Raw genomic sequence first — 26,085 nt, 5'->3', positions numbered from 1 at the left:
GGGGCAACAGGCCCCACAGAAATCTGCAACCCAGTAGAGCAGACATTAAATCTTAAAGCTCCAAAATAATCTCCCTTGACTCCATGTCCCACATCCAGGCCACACTGGTGCCAGGGGTGTGCTCCCAAGGTCTTGGGCAGCCCCACCCCTATGACCTTGCTGGGTGCAGCTCACATGGCTGCCCTCATGGGTTGGAGTCGCATGCCTGTGGCTTTTCAAGTCTGAAGGTATAGCTGGCTCTTCCATTCTGGGATCTGGAAGGTAGTGGCCTGTTCCTACAGCTCCACTAGTCACTGCCTCGGTGAGGACTCTCCATGGGGGGCTTCAACCCCATATTTCACCTCAGCACTGCCCTATCGAGTCTTTCTACAGGGCCTTGACTCCTGCAGCAGGCTTTTTCCTGGGCACCCAGTCTTTCCACTATATCCTCTGCAATCTAGAGGAAAGTTGCCAAGGCTCCACCACTCTTGCCTTCTGCCCGCCTGCAGAACTAACACTATGTGGAAGCCTACAAGGCTTATGGCTTGTGCCCGTCAGAGCAGTTGCCCAAGCAGTATCTGGGGCCCTTTGAGCTGAGGCTGGAGCCAAAGCAACTAGGATTCAGGGAACAGTGTCCTGACTCTGTACAGGGTAATGAGGGGCCCCAGGCTTGGTTCCCAAAATCATCTTTCCTCCTAGACCTCTGGACTTGTGAAGGGAGAGGCTGCCTTGAAGATTACCTTCAATAATGTATAATATAAACAGGATTCAAATTTCTTACTACCTTTCTTCGTGGGTTTTCTGGCCTCTAAAATGGAAGAAAGATTAATTCTGTTCCTAAAGATATGTATCCAGCAAGAAGATCTGAAACAAGTCAGATACCAAGCAGAGTTAACCACACAGTAGAAAAATGTGCCCGTACATGCTGTCATTGGGTGCCAACATCAAGCTCTAACGTGAAATTTAAGTAATAGAAAGAGGAAAAGCATTTCTTTAAATGTACCAACACATGCAAACGTTTTATTGACTGGCAGACGTAAAGTTATAGATTTACCAGAAGGTAGGAATACTAGTTGAGGGTGTTGTTTCCCCCACCCTCCTACAAAATGCTGCTTCCACAGTTTCTCCAGAATTTGCAGTTACATTCTGACTCTACATATTCCCTACTCCCTGATTTCAGAGGAGGGTCCAAATCTCTTTATTTTCCAAACTGATCACTTTGAACCCTGACATTTTTAGGCCCCAGACTTTAACAATAAGCCTCAGTCCTCTTTACTAGCTCAATCATTTCTGCCTGCCATCTTTCATTCTTCTCAGAAAAAGCTCACTTTATGGGCTGATACCTGGAATCCTAGTGGTCATCAGAAAATGGGTTTTAATACTTGGCAGTCACATGCATGCTTGATATTTCCCAATCTCAATGCCTAGGATGGCATATCCCCTTTGTCTTGTAACCAGAAAAATGTCATTTGTCCTCAGACTAAAGAGATCATGGAGAACTGTTTCAGCAATAGATATGGAGCAAGGAAGCATTATTATTTCCTATGCCTGCATGGAACAGCAACTGAGGTTACAAATAATACTCCCTTGTTTTCAATCTTTCGATGGCTTTCTATCACAAACTATTTTGTGGACTTAGGGAAAAATCAAAACATATTTCCTGTCTACAGGATTGCAAAAGCTCTATTCACATGATGTGGCCCTCACTAAGTCTCCATTATTATTTCCCACCTCTCTCTCCCTCCCCCACTACACTCCAGCCATGGTGTCTTACTGCTGTTCTTCAAACATAACAAGCATTTTCCCATCACAGGGCTTTTGCACTTGCTGTTCCCCCACTCCTCCTAAAGATCTTCACACAGATATTTGATGGTTAACTCTCTTACATCATCCAAATGTCACTTCCCTGGAAACAATTTTGCTGACCACCCTAAGGCAACAACCCAATATCAGTATCTGCTTACTCTGTGTTGTCTTCACAGCAGTAATGACTTTCTGGATTTTTATATGTGTTTGTTTATGCATATGTGTTAGCATATAAACTCCATGAAGGCTGAAGTTTTGTCAGTTCTCTTTATTGTTGTATCTATGGTACCTAGAATGGTGTCTGACACAGAAAGGTTCTATATAAATGTATGTTAAATGAAGGATTTGACCAAGGAGTATCATCAAAATTCCTGTTGCCTGAGGTCAGCCAGTAGCTGACTTCTCTGTTGCCCCTTGCTTTCAAGCAGCTGGTTGAGTAATTGCAGTATACACATTGGGTGGCCAAGTGCCATTCTGAGAACTAATTTTCTAGTTCTAAAGAAACTATAAAATTGATCTGAAGAAACTACTAGAGCCAACAGTAATTCAGGAATTCATCCCACCATCTGAGCACTAATTTCTTGACTTTCCTCTGAAGATGGGTGCTAGACCTTTGGCAAACAATGGCAGCAAATGACAGCAAGAGTTAAGACCTATCTTGCCTTATCACTGCTATATTCCTATGGTCAAAAGTGTTTCATAGTATAATCACATCCTCTTGTTTAAGTGGCATATACTTAGGTTTGTTATTTTTCTTTAGCATACACATAAACAAGGGCCAAAATTGAACTCAACTGCTGTATATTGGCTACATCAAAGAATGTAGTAAGAATCTGGACTTTGTGGGGAGAGGCAGGGGGTTTGAATGGACAAATCTATATTACAATTTTCCTCTGATATTTTACAAATAAACTTTTCCATCGATGAGTCTACACACACTGGTTCTACATTTTTTTACCATCAAATTCTGTTTTAAACACTACCATGCCATTGAAGAAAACTGTTCTCTCCAAAGTCATTCTTCACTCACCTGTATCAGTCGTTAAAACCAATGCCTCTTTCCAAATTTTCCACAGCAACTTTCAAAACCTGTGACATTCTGGGTCTCCTCCCATAACTGACTGCCACTTTACAGGCAGTACAATGTAGAAGAAAATGCATGGACAATAAAATCATTCTGGATCAAGCAAATCTGTTCCAGTTTTGAATTCTCACTCAGCCACCTATTCACTACACAACTTCAAACTAGTGGGTTCACAAGCCTCTAAGCTTTACTTTCCTAACCTATATAATGGAAGTCATCATATCCACCAAATGTTGTGGTTATAAAAACTAAATAATAATATTGTCTTTGGCATATGGTAGACATTAAATGAATGTAAGTTTTCATCTTTCTTTTGTATCCTCTATCACTTCCTTGACTATTTTGTCTTCTTTCAACAAAGTCTCTCCTGTTATTTTCATTTATTCCATTAACTATCACTTTTTGAAGGGTTCATGTAAATATTCAGCTCCACACTTCTCACTGAAAATTTCTTAATTACTTACAAAATTTGTAAGTCACTGATATGTTCTTACATCACCCTAAAGTAATGCCCCACGGGGTGGGGCAGGAAGGTGGGCGCATGTGGTGGAGGCAGGATGGTACTCACGTGGAGGTGTCGGCCATGTCGAGAATGGTCCCTGGTGGCAGGGTGGAAGGGGTGAGCATGTTGTTGATGGTGATAGTGATGCGGAGGTGGGAGGGCAGGGGCCCCACCTGGAACAAGCTGCTGATGTCGGTGTCGAAGGAGAGATAGACCCCTCATGCTCTAGCGCGTCTACCCCATTCACCTACACAATGGCATAGGAGTGGGCACTGCCAATCCTCAGCACCACTCTTGTGTGCAGGTCCTGGGTCCATTGCTCCGGCAGGGTCACTTCCCGTTCGTACCACATCTGGCCTACAAAATGCCGCAGCCACCAGTCCTGGCCAATGTCGTTGAAGCTGAGGGAACCGGCATGTCCAGGATGGGGTCCGACTCTCCCAGCAGACGCGGATACCACTGCTCCTAGAAGCCACGACACTGGTTGTCGAAGAAGGCGCAGAAGCTCCTCCAGAGGCCGTCCAGCTTCTTGCGCTCCTGCAACGGCCTCTCTCGGGGGCACAGCATCCCGCCCTGCAGCGCCAGCACGTAGCCCCACAACAGCGGCCAGAGCGCCTACCAGGCGTCCGCCGCCCCCCAGACCATGCTTTCCGCTCCTCCGCTGGGCCGCCGTCTGCGGGGCTAAGAGCAGCGCAGGAGGAGCCCTGCGGACTGGTCGCGCGCGACGTGATGCACCGGTCGCGCCGAGGAAAAGTATTTTTTAAAAACCAAGAGATGGCCAGGCGCGGTGGCTCAAGCCTGTAATCCCAGCACTTTGGGAGGCCGAGACAGGCGGATCACGAGGTCAGGAGATCGAGACCATCCTGGCTGACACGGTAAAACCTCGTCTCTACTAAAAAAATACAAAAACTAGCCGGGCGAGGTGGCGGGCGCCTGTAGTCCCAGCTACTTGGGAGGCTGAGGCAGGAGAATGGCGTAAATCCGGGAGGCGGAGCTTGCAGTGAGCTGAGATCCGGCCACTGCACTCCAGCCCGGGCGACAGAGTGAGACTCCGCCTCAAAAAAAAAAAAAAAAAAAAAAAACCAAGAGATTTGAACTGAGGAACAATTACAAATACCCAAAGGGATGATTTGTCCTCCTGGGCTAAAAGTCTTGGTGCTAGACAATCAAGGATGTTTCCAACATGTACCTAGAAGACTCTGACCTTCTAGCACCACTGTTCAGGTGTTAAACCCGGCCCCGTCCTAAGTGACTGCCTGCACCTCTCCGTATTCTAGTCTTTCACTCCCAGCTGCAGCTGGTAGCTGGCAGCGTTTGAGCTGCGGTGGGAGCTGCAGCTCACCTTTGTTCATAACACCGCCATCCGTCTGCAGGCGCCAATCAGAGCTTCAAGGTGAGCCTGGGGAGACCTCTACAGGTGCCTGTGGTTTCACTGTAACTACTTAAACTATTCATTATCTTATCAAGCACCCAGTCCCAGTACTGTCCAGGTACAATAAGGAGCCCAATGATAATTTTTTAAAGATTAATTCCTGCTATGAAGAAACTAAACTCAGCGTGCTCTTGAAGGAGCTCCCTCTAACTTACGACTATTATGGGTGAGAAGAAAGCACTGTGGCATCTGCAGCACTTAGATTGGTAGGAGTATTCTGCAAGACCTGTGCCATTAATTTTCTCAAGTTTGCTCCCAGGGAAAGAGGTGGCTGGGGAAGAGGAGGAGCACAAAAAATAGGGGGCTGGGGGAAAGCCAGTAACCAGAGAAAAGACCTTTCTACAACTGGAAAGCATACTAAGAAAGCAAACCTATCCATCTGCTGGGATTAAAGGGAATATAAAATGAAAAAAAAAAGTTATTCCTTGCAAAGCTAGAATGACCCCTTGCCACCTCGTAGAAAGGAGTCTGAAAGTCAGCTAATCACCAGCCTGTTTGTGAGGAAGAGCCGTTAAGAACTCCGCCTTTGCACAGTAAATCTGTATCATCTATATTCTTCTTTTTCCCTCCACTCAGGATCCCTCCACCCAGCCAGCATCTGCATCTTTTTCCCTCCACTCAGGATCCCTCCACCCAGCCAGCATGCGCATCAAGGAAAGCAGGCTGGTGGTAAACTTCAGGGCAGAGATCCGCTTCTGAAGGCAACTAGTACTGTCTCACTCAGCTAAGCCTTGCTTCTAGACACAGCACTGCCTCACTCAAGAAAGTATCACTCTGCATCAGGCCAGACGCAGTGGCTCACACCTGTAATCTCAACATTTGGGAGGTCGAGGCGGGCAGATCATTTGAGGCCAGGAGTTCGAGACCAGCCTGGCCAACATAGTGAAACCTTGTCTCTACTAAAAATACAATAATTAGCCAGGTGTGGTGGTGCGTGCCTGTAGTCCCAGCTATCCAGAAGGCTGAGCCAGAATTGCTTGAACCTGGGTGGCGGAGGTTGCAGAGGTTGCCGTGAACCTAGATCGCACCATTGCGCTCCAACCTGGGTTACAATAGTAAGATTCTGTCTCAAAAGTCACTGGTCTGCATGAGACACAGGAGCTTTCCCAAAAATTCAAACAGCCATGGAGAAATACCTATGGTCTACAAAAGCAGTGCTTAGTCCATGCTAGAATTCTCTAGTTTTGAAACATGGGAAGAACTAGAACTTCCAGTGTGTCTGATGAGTAACCATGGTGTTTATTGCAACCGAGCTCTAGAAAGAGGCTGCTGTTGTCTATGATCTATCCTTTCCCCAACCACCCAGGCATCTCTTTGTCCACTCCAGTGATGTCTGCAGACCACTCTAATGTCACCTCTCGAGGGGTGAACCAACCTTCCACTGGCCAGCATAATAGCCCTGGGGTTTCATCTCAGATTTCACAGTGAATTCTGCTTGCAGGCCAGGATTTAGTTAGGGATGAAAAAGTGTTTCCATTAAGTATTGTATTTGAATCCTGGGTTCTTCAATGATCGAGGAAGACTAATAAAGAAAAATTTACAAATAATCACATGAACTAAATTAGGACTTCAAAAGTTTAATGAACTGAAATAATCTCTACTTATCTCTATTTCTTTTCCCAATTGATTCACCATCTATATACATCAAAACTCCTTTGGGTTGTATCCAACATCAAAAACAAGAATTTCTATAGTAAGCAAACTATATGCATAATTATTAATATTTTTGTCAATGTAGTGTTTACATTGTTTGTATTACAAAGTTTCCAACATTAACTAAATTCTGATAAACTTCCTTCTTGTACTGGAGATACATGATATGCAACATTAAATATTGGTGTCCTAGAGATAAGAGCCACACACCTTTATGCTGTAGAATTAGAGGCAAGCACCTAGATCCTCAATCTTCTCATAGCCTCATTACCCACCCCCTAAAAATCTGTCGTTAGAGCTAGGGAATCTCTCAGGACACAAGGGAATCTCAGTGATAACAAATAATGGAGACCCATGCTGCCAGTCTTGAGTATCTCAGGTGAGGTGCCAGTCCACTTCTGAAACAATGCTTTGCCTCCTATGCCTATAGAGAAACTATTCCACTTCTTTATTTTTTTCATTTAGAATCACATCATTTCGGTCTTTGTTCTTCAATTTTCATTCTTGTAGCATAGCTTTTTCTGGTAACTACTGTGAAGTTAATCCTGCAAAAGCCTATTGAATCATTCTAATGAAAACCTTAACAGATCCAAAACGATTCTGGGATGTACACAGGGAAGTTAATTCGGCAGCACTGCTCCACACCAAGAATATATTTTGCCCATTATCTGTCATTTGTGGGATGCCATCACCTTTGATCTTCATGTCAGATTCCAACAAGTAAGGATATATTTTGGTAACAGCTATGTACCTCAAACTTTCTACTCTGTTAATACTTGTCTTCTAGCATTCCATTCATTAGGATTTATGAGTTCATCAATCCTTGTGTCATTAATCTACTTTGTTTAAATTACCCTCCTTAGTACCTGTTTTTTTTTTAGCAATGTTCTACTCCAAAACAACTGGCTTGAAATATAGTAGCACATTCTTTCAAAAAGATTTGTTTTTAGATTAAAAGGGATAGGCCGGGCGCGGTGGCTCAAGCCTGTAATCCCAGCACTTTGGGAGGCCAAAACGGGCGGATCACGAGGTCAGGAGTTCGAGACCATCCTGGCTAACACGGTGAAACCGTCTCTACTAAAAAATACAAAAAAAACAACTAGCTGGGCGAGGTGGCGGGCGCCTGTAGTCCCAGCTACACGGGAGGCTGAGGCAGGAGAATGGCGTAAACCTGTGAGGCGGAGCTTGCAATGAGCTGAGATCCGGCCACAGCACTCCAGCCGGGGCGACAGAGCAAGACTCCGCCTCAAAAAAAAAAAAAAAAAGGGATAGAACAAGATGAAATTTCATTTTCACTCAAAATTTTCTGGAAAACTACAGGGGTGTTTTATAATGCTTTTTAAAATTGAAATTTTTAAGAAAGGCACTAAGCCAAAGATCATTTATGTAATTAAATCCAGATCAGTTTAAACAATCAGCATATATTAAATACTCAAAGAGCACACTGAGCAATCATCTGAAATGCTTGGATCCAGCAGTGTTTTTAGCATTTTCCAGACTTTAGAATACTTGCATTATACTTATCAGTTCAGCATCCCTAATCCAAAAATCAGAAATGCCCCAATAAGCATTTCCTTTGAGCATTCAAATTTTGGAGCATTTCTGATTTTCAATTTTTTGATTAGGGATGCTCAACCTGTACTCTATGCTTAGGATTTGCTTCTCTCAACTTTATGAAAAAATTAAAATGTAGGCCAGGTGTGGTGTAGGCTCACACCTGTGATCCCAGCATTTTGGAATGTAGGCTCACACCTGTGATCCCAGCACTTTGAAATGTAGGCTCACACCTGTAATCCCAGCACTTTGGGAGGTAGAGGCAAGAGGACTGCCTTAGGTTGGCATTTGAGACGTGACTGGGCAACATAGCAAGGCCCTATCTCTACAAAAACTAAGAAAACTTAGCTGGGCATGGTGGTGCACATCTGTAGTCCTAGCTACTTGGGAAGCTGAGGTGGGAGGATCACTTGGGCCCTGAAGTTTGAGGTTGCAGTGAGCTGTGATCGCACCACTGCACTCCAGCCTGGGTGACAGAGCAAGACCCCGTCTCTTAAAAGGTAGTAATAATAATTATACTTTATAATAGCCGCCAGCACTTTGTCAGATGTACAATTAAGCAATCTTTCATGCTTTGTTAAATAAAAAAAGAAGACATATATTCAGTATCATGACCAGATTATTAAAACATTTAGCAATCAACAGCATGGGTACAAAACAAAAAATGCTGCACTGAAACCCTGTGTTGGAATGCTTTACACTTTCCACAGAACAGAGACTAACCTATTACATAATTAGTCACAAATACAGTCATCAAGTTCTGTGATCGTGGTAGCTTTGGTGGCAGCCATGGTGGTGGTGGTGGATATGGTGGCAGTGGGGATTGCTATAATACATATGGTAATGATGGAAGCAATTTTGGAGGTGGTGGAAGCTACAAAGATTTTGGCAATGGCAACAATCAGTCTTCAAATTTTGGACCCATGAAGGGAGGAAACTTTGGAGGCAGAAGCTCTGGCCCCTATGGTGGTAGAGGCCAATACCTTGCCAAACCGTGACACCAAGGTGGCTATGGCAGTTCCAGTAGCAGTAGTAGCTGTGGCACTGACAGAAGATTTTAATCACTGCCAGGAAACAAAGCTTAGCAGGAGAGGAAAGCCAGAGGTGACAGGGAAGCGACAGGTTAAAACAGATTTGTGAGCTGAGATCCGGCCACTGCACTCCAACCTGGGCCACTAAGCAAGACTCCGTCTCAAAAAAAAAACAAACAAAAAAAACAGATTTGTGAACTCGGTCAAACACAGTGGCAGGGCCTAGCTGGTTCACGCTTTTTTCAAGTGAGTTTCCCTTCACAGTTTCCATTTGAGTCCCTAAGCATTCAGGGCTAGCACTACACTTGATTCATTTTGCATTTCCGTGTATCTCCCTCCCAGTTTCTCTTCTTCTTGAAAACATCACTTTTGTGACCTCCGTTTAAGTTTTCTTCAGCCTTACATTTTTTCAATTTCTTCCAAACTGAGGTCATAACTCGTACAAATTCTTCCTTTCATGAAAAAGGTAACCATTCCTCACACATTATTAGACCTTTAACTGTTAAGAATCTAACACAGTATTTAAAAAGTTAATTTTGAGGGAGCACTAAATTCAAATTACAATTGAACACTACGTTTTGCTTGATATTAACAGCAGCAATTCCACATTTCAAGAAATTAAGCAGTATTAGTAATACTGCAGGTATCAAAATTTTTAAAAAATCTTCAATTACATGTGGGCAGATGAAAACAACTACTAATAGAAATTTAAGGGAAAGATATCCAATTAAGGGAAAAGTGTCCTAAAGGAAAAAGTGAATAAAAATTGAGAAAAAAATTAAAGAAATGGAAAGACCACTTTACAGATTATAAAAGTTATATTTATTCACGATGCTACATTTATTGCATTCCCTTAGAAAAATGGAGAACTGTTTATGTACCCAATCTGCACATATAAAATTTTATACAAATTATGTGTAGCACATAAAGGCCTCTGGTACAGCTAAAATCCTGACACTATAATTTGGGTATTCCTGCTTTAGGGTCTCCAGTTTATCAAGTCTGTCCATAGAAAACAGAAACTGGAATTACAGTCAGTCTTGCTAACACTTAGAAATTACTTTAAAATACAATAAAATTTTCATTTACCCTAAAACTCAAAATGGGAGGGGATACATTTTGTTACCAATTTCAATGTAACAGTATGACAAATTCACACCTCATTTTGGCTGGCTCTTTCAAAATTAAAAAAAAAAAAAATCACCTTAGTTCTGACATTATCTAAGTTGTGGCTGCTTCAGAAGGTCATATGACAAAATATTTACCAAATAATTAAAAATAATAATAATAATATTCCTTTTACAAAATGGTACAGTAATACCTTAAGGAATCGTAAAATACTAAATGTCTTTGGCTATACAACTAAAAGGCCATTCTTTCAAAAGAATAGGGCGTATTCATTTCAGAATCAACTAAAAAAACAAAGCGTAACAGAAATATGCATAGAATTTAAGTATACTTTGTCTTGCCTTCTTTTCCCATTCTACCCACATAAGCAAGGAGAATGCAATTTATATAATCTTTCCAGATGAGACTCAATAGCACTACAAAGAAAATACCCAAATTTCTGCAAAGGCAAAGTGAATTAAAATAATTATACAACTAAGTGAAGACTGAAAGGGACAAATGTTATTTGCAATTTTCTTTTTAACTTGTTTTTAAACCTTACAAGTGTAGAAATTATAGCTAATAAACAAAAAGTCACAATCTTCACAAATGGAACTACAATAGAAAAATAAATCAAATGAAACACTTAGTAATAAATGAAGCCTATTTTATTACTTCAAGTGTTAATGATAAAAAAATTTCAGCACAGCTGTTGCATTTAAAAAAGTGAAACTACATACTATGTTTCTAGCTCAGTAAACAGATGAACCTGATGTCTTTAAATGACATAACAATTGAGCATTGTACAGTACATCTTATGAAGACCCGTAAATTAAAGAACTACTGGTTTAAAGTTAGTGATTATGAAACAAAAACATATTCATAGTTTCAGCTTCTTTTTTCTTCCTCGACCGTCAGGTGCTCCATCCATTTTACGTTTCTGTGTCTACAAACAGACAAAAGGATTACTTTTCACAAGACTCATATAAATACGAAATATAAAAAAAAATAGACACATTATAACACTTTAGTAATAACTACTACTACAAACTAATAGGTATATGAGATTTTTCTCCCAGGCTATATAAATCTTTCAAAGCAAACTATACAGCCTCCAAATAATCTTACCTACTTATTTTACTTACAGAATAAAAAAGTTTAATGTTAATAATGACATTATAAAAATAATGCACAATTAACAGTAGTAAATCAGAATCAAATAAATGCATGCTTCCCAAAAGAGTAATAAGAAACACCTGAGTTTTTAAAAGGCAGTTACATAAATATGAAATATTATCCAGAGATATTCATTTACTCATGACTTTATAAAGTAACCATTTTTTATTAAATTAACTATTATTAAATAACATTTTTTCCCTTAAAGTATTTGCCTTCACGTTGCTAAAACATCACTGAAACAATCAATCAAAGCTTAGAGACTAACAGTAAAAGTCATAATACCACTGCTTTTCCAATGTTTCCTATTCTAAAATTATAACTTGTATTCCCAATGAGATGTGTACACACTTGGCATTTACGAGACATACGTTCCCAGATTTTCATGAAGCCCCATATTAAGGACTACCATATCATCAAGATGTGATTTTTCCCACACAACCCAGTCAAGCTAAATTTGTACTTTTTAAGTATTTCAAGGAAGTCCTAGCTACAGCAATCAGACAAGAGAAAGAAATAAAGGACATCTAAATTGGAAACAGAAGTCAAATTGCCCTATTCGTAAATGACATAATCTTATATTTGGAAAAACCTAAACACTCCATCAAAAAACTATTAGAACTCAAACAAATTCAGTGACACTGCAGGATACAAAATCAACATACAACAAACAGTAGCATTTCTATGCCAACAGTGAAAAATGTGAAAAATAAAAAGTAGTAACTACACATGAAATAAAATAGCCAGGAATTAATCAAAGAAGCGAAAGATCTCTATGATAAACTACAAAACACTGATGTAAGAAATTGAAGACACAAAAAAATAGATATTCCATGTTCATGGATTAGAAAATTCAGTATTGTTAAAATGTCCATACCACCCAAAGCAATCCACAGATTCAGTGCAATCCTTATCAAAATACCAATGGCATTCTTCACTGAAATAGAAAAGAAAACCACTAAAATTTATATGGAACCACAAAACACTCAGAAATAGCCAAACCCACCCTAGGCAAAAGGAATAAAACTGGAAGAATCACATTACCTGACTTAACTTATAGTACAGAGCTATAGTAACAGCATGGTGCTGGTATAGAAACAGATACATAGATCAGTGCAACAGTGGAAAAGAACAGAGAATCCAGAGATAAGTCCATATATCTACAGAGAACTCATTTTTGACAAAGGTACCAAGAACATACACTGGAGAAAGGACAGTCTCTTCAATAAATGGTAATGGGAAAATTGGATACCCACAAACAGAAGAATGAAACTTGACCCCATCCCTAATCATATACGAAAATAAAAACAAAATGTATTAAAGAGTTAACTCCAAGGCCTCAAACTATGAAACTACAAGAAAACATTGGGAAAACTCTCCAGAACACTGGACTGGGCAAAGATTTCTTGAATAATACCCCACAGGCAACCAAAGCAAAAATGGACAAATGGGATCACATTAAGTTAAAAAGCTTCTGCACAGCAAAGGAAACAACAAAGTGAAGAGACATCCCACAGAATGGGAGAAAATATCTGCAAACTACCCATTTGTCAAAGGATTAATAACCAGAATATTTAAGAGCTCAAACAACTCTACTGAAAAAAATCCTAACAGTCCAATTTAAAAACAGGCAAAAGATCTGAACATATGTTTATCAAAGGAAGACATACAAATAGCAAACAAGCATATTAAAAGCTATTCAATATCACTGATCATCAGAGAAATGCAAATCAAAACTACAATAAGGTAACATCTCACCCCAGTTAAAATGGCTTTTATCCAAAAGTCAGGCAATAACAAATGCTGACAAGAATGTGAAGAAAAGGGAACCCTCATACACTGTTGGCGGGAACGCAAATCACTATGAAAACAATTTGGAGTTTCCTCAAAAAACTACAAATATAGTTACCCTACAATGCACTAATCCCACTCCTAGGTATACACCCCCCCTCCAAAAAAATCAGTGTATCAAAGAGATATCTGCACTCCCATGTTTACTGCAGCACTATTCACAGTAGCCATGATTTGGAAACAACCTACGTGTCCATCAACAGACAAATGGATAAAGAAAACATGGTATGTATACACAACAGAATACTATTCAACCATAAGCAATGAGACCCTATAATTTGCAACAGCATGGATAGAACTGGAGTTTATTAAGTGAAATAAGCAAGGCACAGAAAGACAAACTTGGCATATTCTCACTTATCTGTGGGAGCTAAAAATTATAATATTTAAACTCATGGAGATAGAGAGTAGAAGGATGGATACCAGAGGCTGAGAAAGGTCGTGGGGGTGGGGGAAAGTGGGGCTGGCTAATGGATATAAATAAATACAAAGAGTGACTTAAGACCTAGTATTTGATAGCACAACAGGGTGACTACAGCAAAAAATAATTTAATTATACATTTTAAAATAACTAAGAGTTAAACTGTAACAGAGGATAAATGCTGGAGGTGATAAATACCCCATTTACCACGATGTCCTTATTACTTATTGCATACCTGTATCAAAATATCTCACATAACCTATAAATAGATATACCCACTCATAACAACTAAAAATAAAAAATTTATACCACTACCTAAATTTGAAAGTGGAAGAATCTCAAATTATGACTTTGGGTTCCCCTTTAAGGGAAAAAAAAAAAAAAAGTAAAGGCAATGGATGGGGTGCACAGCAGGGACTAACACATCAATGACAGCCAAGCAGTGTTAAATACTTAGAAAGGAGAAATTTACATTATCCACATATTTACATATTCATGAATACTTACTGAAGGCTTTGGTCCTCGTTTCTTTTTCTCTGCCTTCTCCTTTTCTTCTAGTTCCATGTTTTCTCTTTCAATCAAAGTAATTAAGGTATTACATCTCCTCTGGAGCTCCTAAATTATAAACACACATAGTACATGTACTTTCCATCTACAAGTTTCATGATTTCAATTTTAAAACAAAGTATGTTTTAATAGGATAATATAAAACCACTAATACATCCCTAATTAAAAAAAAAAAAAGATTTTCATACACAATTCATGCTATGAAGATTAAAAGCAAGATATTTGTAAATAATGTTTTTACACCTTTAAAGCCAAACTACTGTGTATTCTTCAAAAATTCTTCCTTCACTTAGGAATTAAAGCAATAAAAATGAACAGCTCACAACATATGCAATACTGCTACTTAGTGTTTATGTCTGATAAGTACTGTGCTACTTATATCCAAAACTTAAATAGATTAATAGCGTACGTATGTGAGGGTCAAAAACAAGAACTTAATATTAATAGTGTACGTATGTGAGGGTCAAAAACAAGAACTTTAACAGGTGTGTATAATCTTTCCCTTCAAAGTATCACTAGAATTATGGTGGTCAATGAATCACATGGCACGTTTCCCAATTTTGGAAAACCAGCCACGGAAGTCTACGATAGGTTCTACCTCATCTCTCTCTGGCAAACTGGACATACAGTCTCCAGAAAAGATTTAAAGTATAACGTAGAAGTAGCAGATAACCCTGAAAGAAAGAGAAGTCCATTTGCATGGCTGCTGGTTAGCAGCTCCCTTTCTTATAGGGCAAAATTATTTTTTTCTTATACTAAGTGATACTACTACACACACAACTACAGTAAAATGATTTTAAAATACTACTCTATAGAATACACCACACAAGGCTTAGAAATAGTATATAGAGATAGAAAAATCATTTTTTGTGCATCTTAACATGGAACATGTTAAGAAGTAACAGAGTTTTAAGTTATAGTACTGTACTAGGTAAATTAACATGGCACTGTCTTGTTATAATCACTATAAAATTATTCTTTATTAACTCTATAAATTGTTCCCACTTAAGAAGAAACAAGCTTTCAGCAACTGGGTCTTTTCTCTAATTATATATTTACACAGTGTTTTATCTTCAAAGTAGCTTCATGTATTTAAGTTTAGTATATTTCTCAAACCTGGGTATCACAAAATAGTGATGTCTAGTGAAATAAAAATTTCAGTGGTCAAACATGAAAATACTGCTTACTATCCACTGTCTTACAAAGTGACATTTTACTTTAACTATAAACAAACACAAAGATGTTTAAACTTTGCTTATCCCAGAATATCCCAAACTTAAGACTACAGAACTTATTAGCATTATCCTCATCTGGCAGAAAACAAGTTGAAGCTCAAAGTTCAATGGTGGTGAAATAAGGAAGAAAAGGAGCAATCCATCAAAGCTAAACTTTTCTGTATTCAAATTTTAGGTTATTAGAAATGGGGCTATTTGGTCAGAAATGGTTAGCCAGACATTGGGAATAAAAACAAAACCTAGCATTAAATCAGTACAAAAATAGTGTTTACTACAATAAGCCATCTTAAAATAATCCATATTCAGCATTCTAGTATGCAGATGCCTGAATGCAAGGACCATTTTTCTTTATAGAAATATGTTCATTTGAAAAACCAAAAAGTCCTAACACTCAGAAGTTGAAACTGATACTTCCTCCCACTTAGAACTTGAAAAGCTAGTCTTATCATATAGTGATGTTTAAAGATGTAAGATATTAAAGGATGGGATCAATAAACTTGTAAGTTATCCCTGCTATTAGATTTTATGATACTAACAATATTGCAACAAAAGTCTACTTCATACATTTTTTTAAGGTCACCTTAAAGAATACCAAAAATGACACTTACTCTGAACTTGGCTACAGTACACAAAAAAGCCCTGAGCACTCACCATTGCAGTTCTGGACTTAAGAAACCAGTCAAATCTGAACTGAGGAGAGTTGCGAATACACTGTCGCAATTCATCATAAACATTTTCTTTGTCAAATCCAAGTTTGTGAAGCATACAAATCAGAAAACGATCTTCTTCTTCAGTATAGTTTTTTCCTTTGTTAGTACCATATGATATTCTCAGCTGATGAAAAGGTGCTTTGTACCGTCCAATCTATGAAAGTCAGATTTTGTATTATATAAAATACAAACGCTATATAATCTGTATTTCAAACGCAGCTTTAGTATAATTAGCTGAAATGTTGTATTTCAAATCAGAATTTTCTATCCAGAGCACCTCAATTGCTTTATATAACCTCTGTCTTGAAAGACCTTTATAGTCTTTATTATCATTATAAAGAGAAATACAGACTAAGACTTTCTGATTCTGCTTAGTAAAAAGCTAATCTTAGTGGCTCTGACTCAGATCTATCAGTCTAGCATACAGGTAAATTCTGTTGACAACACCATATTTGAATGCTACTCGAAGAAATTTTAAATTGTGAACTCTTACTTCTTTTCCTTTTATAAAAAGTCACTCTCTAAGTGACTGTATCACTGACTACAACACATTATATAAAAATAACTCTCAGCTAGGAGTTATTAACTACCCTAACTTATTAGCAAGCAAATTACCTTTGTGTCAAGTGCTTTCTTGATGCTTATTCTTCTTTGAATTCTCGCCTCTCCCCTTTCAATCTGAGCCATAATCTTCTCTATGTCCTGGAGCTCATTGCACCTTTCCCAGAACACAGCTGTAAAAATTGGACAAAGTAAACAAATCATGTATATTTTTATTTCTTTAGTGTAAAGAAAAATAGGGTCAACTAGATTATTTATCTTCTAATTCTTAAATTTCTGCTATTCTAAGCAGACTCACCACAGCATACCCTCATATATTAACCTGATAATACAACTGACTTCAGGAAACACAACACATAATACTTGAAGTTATGGAGAGAAATTAAGATAAAAACGCAAGGGCAATTATCCAGTGACTTATTCTGATTTTCTCTGCTGTGGCTAGAGTTAGCTAGGGTTAAAAATTTTTAAAAAGGAAACCATTACACTATTTTTGGGAAGGGGATATTTTCTAATTTGTAAAAAATAATGAAGAAGGTACTAACTACGTTGTGACAAAATTAGTTAATCACAACATAATTCAGAGTAAGAAAACAAGAACCTTCCAACAGCTCTTACTAAACTCCAACAGCCTGGTTAAAAGAATTACCTGAATATTCAATGACTTCTTCTGGAGTTTTGCCTTCTACTTCTCTTGCTATATTTTCAATATCATCACGACCCCACTTCTCATTAGCCTTGATAAACTGATTAAAATCTCTCTTATTCCAATTGGTAAATCCCTTCACAGGAACAGAAACAAAATATTTAATCACAGCACATTAAACTGGAAAACATGCTATTAAAACTTTAGCAATTCTTCTAAATATTACAACAACAAATTTTCAATTGCTGCTAGTTTATTTATTAAGTTCTTTTAGAGTGGTAACTTTTCGTGTACGTAAATGTACACTTTTGACAACACATTATACATTGCTCAAATACCCAAGCAATTAAATATGAGTGGGAGAGAGTAAGGAACACTGTATGAAAAGGTAACAGTTTCAATGAGCTTTGAAGGATTATTAGCAGTTGGCCAGAAAGAGTGAAAAACATAAAGGGCAAAAATATGAGCAAGTAGAAAAATGGAAGGAAAATAAAGCTTTAAAGCTAAGTCAAAGGCCAGATTCTGAAAGACCTTGATGAACACCAAAGGATGTTTAAAAAACACCAAGCCAAGATTTATAATTGAAAATGGTGACTGGGTAGCAAAGTGGAAAATTCATAGGAAAGATAAGAACATTCAAAGTAAGGTGATAAAAAGGATACCCACTCTACCGAGGCCAGAGTAATAAAATCTGTAGTCTTCTCAACTACCTCAAATAGTGACAATCAAATGGAGCATTTATTCACATGCCCATAATTGTCTCCAATTATTCCATCTTTAAAAGCACACACTTACTTATTTGTATGCCCCAACATAACCTAAAACAGTCCTTTACAAAAAACTGTTACTAAAGTTTGTACTGATTAAAGGCTATACCTGTGTTAGAAGCTTCTCTTTTTCCTCTAGCTCTTCATCATTAAGGGATTCAGCTTCATCAATTTTAAGCTGTTCTTCTTTTTGTGCCTGTGCTGCATTAGGCAGCTCAGGATTTCGAGGTACCTAAAAGATATTCCTATGCCATTAAATCAGTAAATTTTAAAGAGCATGTGATAAACCAACTAACTGACATTTCACAAGTTTCGATTCAACCAGGAAAGAAAATACACTGATACACTGCATTTATGACATTAAAAACAAACTAGATTGGTCATGAAGTCTTATTTTTTCTTTTTAAAGAACAACAGACCCAAGTTTACATATTTCACATATACAACTAGGCTAGGCTAAAGCAATTATTTTTCCTACTAGGTCCAAATTAAATAAATATTTATAACTAATGTTTATACCTTCCATAATTTCTGGATAGGAATGAACAGAAAGGTGGATAATTTCAATTACCTTGTACCCAATAGTTTTTCTGTAAAACAGAATTTCTTTTTCCAGTAATTCAAATAAACGTGGAGGAAAGAACTGGAAATCCTGAACATTGGGTTGTTTTGGAGGTCGAGGAGCCTAAAGAAAAAGAAAAATAAGCGTTATCCATAAAAAAGAAATTTTGTTTTAAATGTATTCTTAGTCTTCAGAAACCATGACAGCCAATTCTGCAAGCAACTGAATAATATCTTTCAATAAAACTGAATTGATATCTTTATTTTAAATGCACAGATTCAAAATTAATTTTTTTAAAATGTTAACTTAAAACAGAAAGGAGTACACTCCAAAGAAATACAAAATGTAGGCCGGAGGTGGTGGCTCACGCCTGTAATCCCAACACTTTGGGAGGCCAAGGCAGGCAGATCACGAGGTCAAGAGATCAAGACCATCCTGGCCAACACGGTGAAACCCCATAGCTACTAAAATTACAAAAATTAGCCAGGGGTGGTGGTGGGCGCCTGTAGTCCCAGCTACTCAAGAGGCTGAGGCAGGAGAATTGCTTGAACCCAGGAGGTGGAGGTTGCAGTGAGTTGAGATTGCACCACTGTACTCCTGGTAACAGAGCAAGACTCTGTCTCAAAAAAAAAAAAAAAAAAAAGACAAAATGTAATTATCAATCTTTTTGCAAGAATATAAGAAAAAAATTACATTTTCAAAAATTTTAGATATTTTTATGCTATGTCAGTCAACTCACCTTGGGGGCTTTAGGTTCACTAACACGAAGAGCTTCCCTGAAATATGCATCCACGGCATAGTTGGCTTTTCTTTCTCGTTTCGGTGGTTCAATCCATTCTGTGAATGCAATCTAGAACATGGGAAACAACTCAGATCACAGACTTTTATTCCACAAATCATCATTAACAAATCATCATCAAGAAGGATGTTTGTAAATGGAAAGATATTCACAAAATCCTAGGCTATAAGCTCTATGAGGGTGGGGAATATGATACTTTGCTCAATATTATGTATATAATTAACACGAGACAGTGTCCAGTCAACAGTGTAAGCATTCAGTATTTCTTGCTTAAAGGAACAACTGTTAAATGAGGGAGAAACGCTACTGAATGTTTTGTATAAATCTAAACTAGGAGAAAAGTGTAGACACAAATTAGCCTAGAAAAAATTCTGAAGATACAGACCTAAATGTTAACAAGAAAAACATTGGGTAGAATTATTTTTTTCTTGTACTCTATGGGTATTTTTCAATTTATCTCTATATTACCAAGTATTACTTATGAAGTTAAGGAAATTTTCCCTTTATTACCAGCCACTTCTGCTGTTTAAAATAAAATGAATCAGGTTACCATCCCACATTATTATTCATCTCATACAAGAATATATTTCACTGTAAACACAAACTTCATTACAAAAACTTTAAAAATAGTTCAGAGCTTCCCAACTGAAAAACCGGCATTACATTTTACATAATGATGAAAATATTCAGATGTGAATAAGCAAAAATGACTGCTGTTTTAAGCAAAATTACAAGACATTACAGTAACACTTAAAATTCCAGGTTTCCAGTAAAATAAAGCTTTCATGTAACCCAAACCTATTTCTAAATTACCTTTTGTTTTTCTCTATAGTCTTCTCCTTCGAAGTTATAAACACTCGACTCTGTATCCATTGTAAAGTTTCTAAGTGAGCTTTCGCCCATCTTGGAGAGCTTTTCATTCATCTCTGCAGTCTAGAGAACAAAACAATCAACTTCTTAGATTCACAACAAAGAAAGCATGAAACCTGCAGTCAAAATAAATTAACTTCAGGTACATAAAAGCTTTTTTGTTAGGGAAATAAAATTATTTATCATCAATGTAACAAATATTTCCTGTTTCTGGTCTAAAACATTCTATATTAAAAGCATTATTTAATCTACATCTCACCTTCTTTGCACCTCTTTCTAAAATACCATCAATATCTTCATCGGTGATCTCACTTTCCTTTGAAGCAAACACATGTGTTGCCCCATGTCTAATCATTTGAAGCATTTCATCTTTCCCAATTTTGTTCAGATTCTGATCCACCAGTCTCCCTGAAAAAAGATTGTGTTGTATAATGTCAACTGAACAGACTTTATTTTACTGGAAACTTGAAATTTTAAATGTAAGGTTTAATGCCTTATAATTCTGTCTCAAATGTCAATCATTTCTGTTTACTGTTTATTCGCATCTGATAATTTTCATTTTTGCACTAAATTTAACGCCAAATTTTCAGTTGGTAAGCTACAAAACATTCCTAAAGCTGATGTATTATATAATGAACCCTACACAGTATACTGTGTCAATGAAATATAATCTTTTGTGAAAGCTGCATATGACGAAGTTTTCAAAAACCTACAAGTTTCAACAGATGGAAGCATTATATACACAAGTTTCTGATGAGCAGAAAGGTGTTATTACTAATACTCCCCAAATCAGCTTTTTCTCCTTAGAAAAGTAAAGTGAAAAATCCTTCACACAGGCCAAACTTTACACAGAACTGAAATATGTAACATCAGTTTCTTTTTAAAGAAAACTTCCAGAAGAACTGAAACTCCTAAAAATTTATTTTATTTGTTTATTTCTTTGAGACGCAGTCTTGCTCTGTTGCTTAGGCTGGAGTGCAATGACAGGACCATAGTCACTGCAGCCTTCAACTCCCTGCTCAAGCCATCCTCCTATCTCAGCTTCCCAAGTAGCTAGGACTAAACGCATGCACTACCACACCTGGTGAGAAAATGTATCTGGATCATCAAAGAAACTCACCATTAATAAATTACTAAAGATTTTCAGTTGGCAGGAATTTGGACAACCTTGTAATTTGTGTTTTCAAAAATAGATTAAAAAAAAAAAAAAACCCAGAAAGACTTGTTTTCACCCACCTCAAGAGTCACTCACATACATCTAAACAAAGCTTTGATTTTTATATGCCAACCAACTTGTAATTAAGTGGAATAAGATCCAAGTTTTCAACAACTTCTTTAAATACTTGTATCATGGTTTGGGGCCCATAACAGAATATACAACCAAACATCCGTGACGTTGAAAGTGAGGCAATATCCAGAAAGTACGTTTCTTTGGATTGGATGCTGCCATTGCTACCAAAATGGTCTCATGCTTATACAAGCTACTTCCAAGTTGGGCAGAGAGGGAACCTTCAGATGTAAAGTGCTTGTGTACTCTCGTTTTCAATTATGTCTCTCAAATAAAAAACAGTAACACAGAGGTATGTACTTTAAGCCTTGCTGTTTGACTAACATGTCTACAAATGGCACAAGAAAGCTATTAGCCTGAAGGTTTGCTCCAAAAATTGCCACAGTAAATATGAAGTAAAAAACCTCAAGATTTCTAAATTTATGAATCAATTAAGGTTTTTTAATCTTTAAAAAAAAAAGTGTTTCTGACAGGCACGGTGGCTCTCACCTGTAATCTAGCACTTTGGGAGGCCGAGGTGGGTAGATCACCTGAGGTCAGGAGTTTGAGACCAGCCTGGCCAACAAAGTGAAACCCTGTCTCTACTAAAAATACAAAAAAATTAGCCAGGCATCACTGGTGGTGGGCATCTGTAAACCCAGCTACTCAGGAGGCTGAGGCAGGAGAATTGCTTGAACCCGGGAAGTGGAGGTTGCAGTGAGCCAAGATCGTGCCATTGTACTCCGGCCTGAGCAACGAGCAAAACTCCATCTCAAAAAAAAAGTGTTTCATGGATGAAAATAACTGAGAACAAGAAGCACATGGCAGGTGTTTTTCAAAACACATAGATGTGTGCAGAAAAATAAAACATTAGCCATTATATCACCCATGAGATAACCTCATGGGTTGGCAGCCTCAAGAAGCCCCCAAAGACCTTTCTAATTAAATGCTTAACAGTTAACAAAGTTCTTGATCCCCCTTGAGTCACTTCCCAGCTGTATGTACAATGAACTTAATTTAACCTCTCAAAAGCCTTTACCTCTAATGCTAACATCTCAAGCTGGCATGAAGACCAAAGGAGAAAATGAAATGTTCACACTGCCTGGCACAAAGTAAACACTTTATTAACGGAAACAATTTGTAAAAATAAGCAATAATTTATTGTCTTTAGGTACGCAAATGGCCAACACTATGAATAGCATTAGGGATACCAAAGACATGTAAAATACTCTCTTACATGCAAATAAGAGACTGACAAAATCAAGATACCTACATAATCAGTAAACAATGTAACAATATGCCTTTCAGCTTTATAGACAGTAAATATATGCCCACCATGCAGTTACAAAGGAAACTAATGCACATTTGAAGTTATTAAGTTTCCCACCCCTTTTCTTGAATTTTGTGTTTCCCATCATCAACTTTACAGTAAGTTTCACGAAAACATAAATTATGTCATCCTTAAAAGCTGATCTGGAATGAGAACTTAAGTTTCCTTCAATCGATTCAAAATAAAATCCCACTCTCACCCCCTACTCCTACTTATACCTTGTTTACTTCATCTGCCCTCCCAACTAAATTGTAAACTCTTTGAAAGTAAGAATACTTGAATGTTCCATTTACCACTGAATTCTCAACACCAAGAACAGTGCCTAGCATCTGGTGGGTACTCAATAAGTTGCAGACAAGAAAAAAGAATAAAATCAGGCTCTTTGATTTTTATTTCTTCAGTATTACCCACAGTAATCCAGAGTAATTAGTACATATAAATCATTAACTACCACACTGAATATCAAATATCTTATATATATTAGCCCCTTTAATCCTTTAAAATCCTTAAGTGTATTTTTATCCCCACTTAACAGATGAGGAAATGGGTTCATGTAACGAGAGAGAACTGCTAACTGGCAGTCATTATTCAAAACTCAATTGTCCTGAGCCCAAATAAATCTTCTTAAGGACAAAACTAAAGTTTACTGTATTTGCAATACAAGTCATCTCTACTGGCTGCAAGCTTGACTCAATGGATGCTTACTAACAAGAATCTTCTAAGACGATGTTCAAACAAAAACAGGTTGTGTCAATCCAACTTAGTAAAGTTTTAAAGTTCCATGGCTTACCTTGTTGAATGACTATTGAATCCAGTCTGAGTTTCATCTCAGCACGTTCTACTATTCTTTCTTCTACAGTGTTATCAGTTATAAAGCGGAACACCCTGACTGTCTTGGTCTGTCCAATTCTATGTGCTCGGTCCTAAATAAATTACCATGTTATTTTGAATTGAGTTTAAAAGTCACATAAATAACACTGAAATGGGTACAATGAGAAACAAAATTAAAATATTCTGAAGTACAAAACTTCTAAAAATTTGTAATAACAATGAATCTGTAAGGAATCAGATGAATTCTGCTAGGTTACAGAGATAAAACACACACAATGTCTCCAAACAATATACAAAATTGTAATTTTTAAGTCTGATGAGAAAAGATTTTAAGTCTTTTTCCCTAGGTTTAAATTCAAAATGTTTTTCTATCTAAATCAAACCCAAATTGTTACTGCTATCAGGCAAAAAAGTGACATGAAACAATGAACTTAGCAAACAACATAAAAATTCCAATCTTTAAATATTACCCAATTAACTACATACAAGTAGTCAAACTAGTTTGAATAGGAATTTCTGTTTCACTTTTGCTAACTACACTCCTAAAAGACTCCCTTATTTCGAATAATTGGTCAATTTTCCCCAGTCAACCTTAGTAAGAGCACAAGATGAAAGTGATTAATGGTCTGGGCGCAGTAGCTCACTCCTGTTATCCCAGCACTTTCGGAGGCTGAGGTGGGGGAATCATCTGAAGGTGAGGAATTCAAGACCAGCCTGACCAACATGGTGAAACCCCATCTCTAAGAAAAATACAAAATTAGCCAGGCGTGGTGGTGCACACCTGTAATCCCAGCTACTTGGGAGGCTGAGGCAGGAGAATAGTGTGAATCCGGGAGGCGGACCTTGTGCTCCAGCCTGGGCAACAGAGTGAGACTCCGTCTCAAAAAAAAAAAAGAAAGTGACTAATTACAGTTGGGTTTATAGTCACCAGTATCATGGATCAGGCCAATCTGCAGTATCAATTCTCTCAATCTAAAAATTATCTTCCTGATCTGACTGGTACTTTCACACAGGTGTATCTTTTAAATATCTAAAGTGGCAGACAGGCTAGTTGCTCATCAAACCCAATTCTCTTTCGTCCTGTGATACAACTACAATATAATTTACCAATTCCCTTGCAGTCAGTTATGCTACATGATTTGAGTTCTGTCCAACTGTCTAATCAAGAGGGTGGAGAGAAGGAGGCTCTTTCAAAGTCTGACCCATAAATTTCCTGGGAAATCTCCAACTCTATCCTTTCCCCTTCTGCCAATAGGATGCAGAGGACATAGCAGAGGACTCCAGGGTCCTAAGATATGGCAGATCTCTGAGATGGGAATACCCTTATATTTAGATGGAACATCAACTCAATATACTCTCACTGAACCACTGGATTGGAGAAAAATAAAATTCTATCGGATTAAGTCACTGATATTTGTAGAATTAGCTCACCTAACTAATTCATCTACTAAGCACAGAATACATTTATTTGTTATCTCTTACCATAGCCTGAAGATCTACTTGGGGATTCCAATCAGAATCATACAAAATTACTACATCAGCAGTCGCAAGATTGATGCCAAGACCACCAGCACGCGTGCTTAACATGAAAACAAACTTTGTGCTGTTTGGTTCATTGTATGCATTGATGGAGTCCTATGGATAAAATAAAATTATTGTCAAAAAATTTATGATTCTTTTTTATCTCCCTCCCCAAATTTTACTCACTTGTCTCTCATCATGGGGCGTCTGACCATCCAACCTGCAGTACTCATAATTTCTCCACATGCAATAATCTTCCAAAATGTCCAATACCCTTGTCATTTGACTGAAGATTAATACTCGTGAACCTGTTAGTGAATATATTAATATATTCAAAAGTAGAAAAATTTAAGGGTAACCAAAAGTAAGACTAACCAATTATCTTTAATTCCAAAGTTACCTACTTGGTTACGAGGGGGCAAAAAAATCTACACATTATTATCCAAGTCAGTCATTTCCCACTTTTTTCTCACCATGGCACAAATAAAAAAGGGTAACATTTGTACAGAAAAGCATATTTGCCTCTGGTATGGAAGGCTTTCCCATCTCAAAGGGTAAGATAATCATTATCTTGTTACCCCACATATGTTTAAAAATAACCTTCCACTACTCCACAACTCCTCTTCAATGCGTATGACTCCCCAAACCCCCAACACACACCTAATACTCCAGGTTTCAACCTGGTTCTGAAGACCCATTCCAGATCAAAGGACCGTTAATATGTGCCTCATATATCTACAATCACTATCCTTCACTTATCTGATGTGATTCAAACTATCTGACTGCCTTCCACTTCTTTAGGCAACTACATAATACTTTCAGT

At 37.7% G+C, this 26,085-nt stretch overlaps 2 protein-coding genes across 3 annotated transcripts in view; both read right to left on the bottom strand.

Annotated features, from left to right (window-relative positions):
* Positions 1–2,043: 2,043 nt before the first annotated feature.
* On the bottom strand, positions 2,044–4,122 carry LOC117084954 (putative inactive beta-glucuronidase protein GUSBP11; the record flags this gene model as incomplete). Its single annotated transcript, XM_033213340.1, has 1 exon — positions 2,044–4,122. A coding segment is annotated over one exon (504 nt), but the record flags the coding sequence as incomplete, so codon positions are not given.
* A 5,718-nt stretch (positions 4,123–9,840) lies between these two features.
* The window catches only part of SMARCA5 (SWI/SNF related, matrix associated, actin dependent regulator of chromatin, subfamily a, member 5), a 42,743-nt gene continuing 26,498 nt past the window's right edge, over positions 9,841–26,085 (bottom strand). For both annotated transcript variants that reach the window (XM_033215361.1, XM_033215362.1), the window contains exons 12-24: positions 25,449–25,570; positions 25,224–25,376; positions 23,701–23,833; positions 20,573–20,721; positions 20,257–20,376; positions 19,384–19,494; positions 18,654–18,767; positions 18,192–18,314; positions 17,319–17,451; positions 16,724–16,842; positions 16,050–16,262; positions 14,104–14,211; positions 9,841–11,094 (exon numbers count right to left, since the gene is read on the bottom strand). In XM_033215361.1, coding sequence (XP_033071252.1) covers positions 11,029–11,094; positions 14,104–14,211; positions 16,050–16,262; positions 16,724–16,842; positions 17,319–17,451; positions 18,192–18,314; positions 18,654–18,767; positions 19,384–19,494; positions 20,257–20,376; positions 20,573–20,721; positions 23,701–23,833; positions 25,224–25,376; positions 25,449–25,570 — 1,664 coding nt within the window. In that variant the 3' untranslated portion in view covers positions 9,841–11,028. The remainder of the gene's footprint in view (positions 11,095–14,103; positions 14,212–16,049; positions 16,263–16,723; positions 16,843–17,318; positions 17,452–18,191; positions 18,315–18,653; positions 18,768–19,383; positions 19,495–20,256; positions 20,377–20,572; positions 20,722–23,700; positions 23,834–25,223; positions 25,377–25,448; positions 25,571–26,085) is intronic.

The sequence above is a fragment of the Trachypithecus francoisi genome, unplaced genomic scaffold (genome assembly GCF_009764315.1).
Source record: "Trachypithecus francoisi isolate TF-2019V2 unplaced genomic scaffold, Tfra_2.0 Lachesis_group1, whole genome shotgun sequence".
Classification (NCBI taxonomy): domain Eukaryota; kingdom Metazoa; phylum Chordata; class Mammalia; order Primates; family Cercopithecidae; genus Trachypithecus; species Trachypithecus francoisi.
This window is presented reverse-complemented; position numbering and strand designations above follow the sequence as displayed.